This window comes from Echinops telfairi, unplaced genomic scaffold, assembly GCF_000313985.2.
Source record: "Echinops telfairi isolate 266 unplaced genomic scaffold, ASM31398v2 ScPeMD7_6080;HRSCAF=6971, whole genome shotgun sequence".
In the NCBI taxonomy this organism is placed as follows: domain Eukaryota; kingdom Metazoa; phylum Chordata; class Mammalia; order Afrosoricida; family Tenrecidae; genus Echinops; species Echinops telfairi.
Genome location: NW_022109980.1, coordinates 9,828,840 through 9,834,425, shown reverse-complemented (window position 1 = coordinate 9,834,425; position 5,586 = coordinate 9,828,840). Strand labels below are relative to the sequence as shown.

At 39.9% G+C, this 5,586-nt stretch overlaps 1 protein-coding gene across 7 annotated transcripts in view; it reads left to right on the top strand.

Annotated features, from left to right (window-relative positions):
- Window positions 1-5,586, top strand: part of SMARCA1 (SWI/SNF related, matrix associated, actin dependent regulator of chromatin, subfamily a, member 1) — a 117,553-nt gene that overhangs the window by 64,823 nt on the left and 47,144 nt on the right. For all 7 annotated transcript variants that reach the window (XM_045295853.1, XM_045295849.1, XM_045295848.1 and 4 more), the window contains 2 exons: window positions 2,265-2,383; window positions 2,724-2,936. In XM_045295853.1, coding sequence (XP_045151788.1) covers window positions 2,265-2,383; window positions 2,724-2,936 — 332 coding nt within the window. The remainder of the gene's footprint in view (window positions 1-2,264; window positions 2,384-2,723; window positions 2,937-5,586) is intronic.

The window sequence follows — 5,586 nt, the reverse complement described above, 5'->3', positions numbered from 1 at the left end:
CCCGGAACTGTCAGTCCCGTTGTTTTCTCCTCCAGATTGTTCATCCAGCCTGTCCTATCCAGACAGCCCTGCGGAAACAACAACATGCACAAAAACAAGACAGCAAAACCAAGCAACAATGTACAACAAAACAGCAACAATATCAAGCCACTGACATAGAACAAATTAAAATATACCAAGAAAGAAAAGCTTATAGTTTGTTCAAGGATCGCTGGCCTTTAAGAGTGTTTTCCAGTCCAGTCTGTTGGGGCACTACGCCCTGTCCCCAATGTCCACCCTCATCATTCCCTGGGGATCTTGCTTCGCCCCTCCCCTGCTATTTGTGGAACGTTCTGTAAAAGGTAGGAAGGAAAGGATGAACGTGCCTGAACTTGCCAGAAAACCAGTGACTTCAAAAGGCATCTTCGCCAGATGTTCCATCAACGTGGACACCAGGACAGCTTTCATTGCTAGCTCAGGGCAGCTTCATTGCTGTCCATCAGGTTGGAATAAAGGTTGATGTAATTGGTAGTAATAGTGAAGAAGCATGCATAGTTGGCTCTTTCTAAGTGTGGATGACTTGATACATAGCAGGCATTGCAATATGTGTTGAATGGATAATTGAATGACTGAATAATAAATGGCACAGGTTCTTTTAAGAATCCTGTTTCCAAATCCAGGGACAAGGGAACAACAAGTAATCTGAAATCGAAGGCAAGGAGGGTATAGGATGCCTGGTGGGGCTTAATCAAGGGCAATGTATCCGAGAAGACTTTTTGAAACCTGAATGAAGGCTGAACATGATACTGGGATAAGAGGAAAGTAAAAGGCAATAGAATAAAGAATTAGGAGGCAAAGGCCATTTATAGAGGTCTGAATACAGGCATATAAATATGTAAATGTATAATTATAGGGAAATAGATCTATGTACATATATGTATATGTTAAGTATTAAGGTAGCAGATGGACATTGGGCCTCTACTCAAGTACTCCCTCAATGCAAGAACACTTTGTTCTAATCACCCAGCATTCTGTGATGCTCACCTTCCTGACACGATTGCTGAAAACAAAATGGGTGCATAAGCAAATGTGGTGAAGAAAACGGTGCCCGGCTATCAAAAGGTAAAGCATCTGGGGTCTTAAAGGCTTGAAGATAAACAAGTGGCCATCTAGCTTAGAAACAACAAAGCCCACATGGAAGAAGCACACCAGCCTGTGTGATCATGAGGTGTCGATGGGTTGAGCTATCAGGCATCAAAGACCCAGAAGAAAAAATCTTATTGATGTGAATGAGGGGAAAGACAGAGCGGAGACCCAAAGCCCATCTGTAGACAGTTGGACATTCCCTTACAGAAGGGTCACAAGTAGAGAGATGAGCCAGTCAGGTGTGCAGTATAGCACCGATTGAAACAATGAAATATACAACTTTCATCAAGTTCTTTGATGCTTTCTCTGACCCCTCCACCCCCGCCCACTTTCATGACCTCAATTCTACCTTACAAATCTGGCTAGACCAGAGCATGTACACTGGTACAGATCACAGCTCGCAACACCGGGAATTCAGTACAGATTATACCCCTCGGGACCAATAATGAGAGTAGTGATATCAGGAAGCTAAGGGGAATGTGGGGGGAGAAAGAGGGAACGAGCCACAAAGATCTACATATAACTCCTTCCCAGGGGGACAGACAACAGAAAAGTGGGTGAAGGGAGTCAACGGTCGGTGTAAGAAGTGAAAAAAAATTATAAATTCTCAAGGGTTCATGGGAGAGGGTAGGAGAGTGGGAAATGAGCTGATATCAAGGGCTCAAGTAGAAAGAAAAGATTTTGAAAATGGAGATGGCAACTTATGTACAAATGTGCTTGACACAATGTATGTATGTCTGGATTGTGATAAGAGCTGTAAGAGCCCCTGATAAAATGATTAAAAAAAAAAAGGAATCCTGTTTCCCTTTATGTGTCTGGTCTGAAATCCCATTCATTTGGGATGGGTGCTTAAAGATCTGGTATTTCACAAAAATTTTCTTGTTAAACTCTTATTTTTAAATGAAAATTTAGGGCTAATTTAATAACTGATCATAGTATATACAAGGCGGTTTCAAAAATTCATGGAAGAATTCTATTATCTTTTAAGTCCATTTATCTATGAACTTTTTGAAGCTCCCTCATATACAGATAAATCTGAATCTTAATTTTAAAAAGTCCCTGTTAATTCTGCCTTCTCATATTTCTTGGATTCGTTGGCCCTAAAGTGATGATAATTTAAAATAGCTCTTTTTTTTTAGCTGTGTTTTGGGAACGCTGCAATGAACTTCAGGATATTGAGAAAATCATGGCTCAAATTGAACGTGGAGAAGCAAGAATTCAACGAAGGATCAGTATCAAGAAAGCTCTGGATGCCAAAGTACTATAATTTTCACCTTAGTATTAAAAAGTTATTTTATTTGGGGGTAAATAAGGCAGGAGGGGGGAGGGTGCACTAGAACTGATCGAGATTGCACAACTCATTTCAAAGGCTATTCAATCATGGGGGTAGGGAAGGCTCTAAGATACATGTGGTGATGATTGCACATGACCCTCGATATAATTGAACGATTGAATATTCAATTATATGACATGTAAATTATATGCCAATAAAACTTGGAAAAAAAGAAAAAGGAAAAAAACATTAATTGGGAGGGTGACTAGCTTTGAGTAACTCATTGCACAGTCAATTATAAATGATATTTGGTTTAAATACACAGATTGCAAGATACAAGGCACCGTTTCATCAGTTGCGTATTCAGTATGGAACCAGCAAAGGAAAAAACTATACCGAGGAAGAAGACAGATTCTTGATTTGCATGTTACACAAAATGGGCTTCGATAGAGAAAATGTGTATGAAGAACTAAGGCAATGTGTGCGGAATGCGCCTCAATTTAGATTTGACTGGTTTATCAAGTCTAGAACTGCCATGGTATGTATTTGTTTCCTAGGGATTTATTTCCTCTCTCCCTATTTTAATGTTGACAAATTGTCAACCTCAAAAGTGGAAAGGATGATATGTTATATATTTCTCACTTTGGTTCTCCAGTTGTTAACATTTTGGACACATTCTCTTTCTTTCCAACTGTGCCCCACCTGTGTGTGTGCACGCATGCGTGCATGGCTGCACATGTGCGTGTGTGCAGGAGAAAAGACATGGTGACCTCCTGTAAAGATTGTAGCTTTGAAATCCTATGGGGCAGTTATCTATCATATAGGGCCACTATAGGTAGGACTTGACCGGATGGAACAAAATAGCATGGGATAGGGACTTCAGAAGTTCTTGGAAAAATTCTTTATCTCTATTTCATTTGATCACCAACTTTTTGGAGCCCCCTTGTATCTATACTGTATATATCCATAGAATCTGTATTCATCAGATATGTAGTCATATATTTACAGTCCATCTTTAGAAATGCATATCTGTAGTTCATCTTTCGAAGTTAATTCCAACTCCTAGCTACTCGTTAGAACAGGGTGGACTGGCGCCTGTGGATTTCCAAGACTGTAACTCTTTGTTGTTGTTAGATGACGTCGAGTCGGTTCCAACTCATAGCAACCATATGTACAAAGAACACAACACTGCCTGGTCCTGGGCCATCCTTACAGGTGATCTTGTGTATGAGCTGTTGTTGCAGCCACTGTGTCAATCCAGCCTGTTCAGGGCCTTCCTCTTTTTTGCTGCCTCTCTATATCAAGCATGATGACCTTCCTTAGTTATCGGTGTCTCTTGACAGTATGTCCAAAATAAGTAAAACAAAGCCTTGCCATCCTTGCCTCTAAGGAGCATTCTGGCTGTACTTCTTCCAAGACAGATTTTTTTTTTCTGGATGTTCGTGGTACTCTCAATATTCTTTATCAGCATCATAATTAAAATGGCTCAAATTTTCTTAGGTCTTCCTTGTTCAGTGTCTAATTTTCACTTGCATATGAGGCAATTGAAGATGCCATGGTTTGGGTCAGGTTCACGTTAGTCCTCAAAATAACCTCCTTTTCAACTCTTCAAAGAGGTCAAGGGCAGCATATTTACCCAATGCTGTGAGCAATATTGTAATTCTTTAAGGGAGCAGAAAGGTTTGTCTTTCTTCTGCAGCATGGCTGGTGGGTTTTAAACTACTACTGACCTTAAGGTTAGCAGCCCAACACGTAACTCGTACACTACTAGGGCTCTTAGCTGTTGTTATGAAATTTTAAAATTTCTATATTTTGGAACCAATTCCAGGATATTATCAGAATTTATCTGTACTACTTTAGCATACTCTAAGAAAGAGGATGCTCATCTGTATAATCATAATACCCCTGCCCACCTATAAATGGTATCACTTATTCACTAATGTCATGTCATATACAGTCTGTATACGAGGGAGCTGCAAAACTCCCACAGAAGAATTCCATTGTCTTTTCATTCCATTTTCCCACAAGCCTTCTGAAGCTCCCATTTTATTATAGTTTATATTGTGCTTCATGGCACCACATTTCCAAGTGTGCTCGCCTTGTGTCTCTGGGGCACATTTTAATCAGTATCACACATTTCAAGTTTTTTTTTCCCTAATGCTATTACACACTTAATAACTCTGTAGTGACATGTAAACCTAACTTTGATATGCTTTGGGAAACCAGGAAAGTCATGTGACTTGCTTTCTGGACATTTTTTTTGCCTTATGGAGGTAGTCTGGAAATGAACCCAGGGTCTCTCTGAGATATATCTGCTCAAAACTGTTTAATTGTCCAAAATGTGTGTCTTTTATATCTGTTTTTTTTTTTTTATTTGAGGACCCAATCAAGGTAAACTCATTGCCTTTGGTGTTTGTATCTCTCTAGTCTGGAATTACTCCCCCATTACGTTGTGTTCTTTATGACAGTTGACTTTTTTGGACATGTTCAGGTTAGCTGTCTTATACACCAACTTCCTTGATGGATTTACCTCACTGTTGATTGGTTTTCCAATTCAGGGTGAACCTTTTTGGCATCGCATCTACATGACTGGGAGCAAGACAGGGGTTTCTACTTCTGTACGGAGTGACAGTCTCCGAAACCCACAGGGACAGCTTTACACTGTTTTATAGGATCACTATGAGTCGGCGTCGACTCGGTGGCAGTGAGTGTTGTTTTGAGCTACGTAAGTGATCTTGCGTACTTCTCATTGATGCAAAGCAGGCACATTATGCCAGATTGTGACACTTGTCGGGGACGCTAAGTTTGATGGTTGCATAAATAGGGAGCCTACCACTGTAAAGGTTCATTTTCCCTGTTGTCTTTAGACAGAGAATAAATACATGGGACTTGTGTGAATGACCGAAGTACTATGTATACTTGAGTATAAGCCAACCTGAATATCAGCCGTGGCACCTAATTTTACCACAAAACTACATTAAAAATGTGCTGAAAAACTTGGCTTATATACGAGTATGTATGGTATTTCTTTTTATTGAGAAGGAAATGGTTGCCTATGTTGCACCCCCTTTTTATTCATTTATTAGGGGCTCATAAAACTCTTATCACAATTCATACATGCATCAATTGTGTAAAGCACATTTGTACATTCATTGCCCTCATCATTCTCAAAACATTTGCTCTCCACC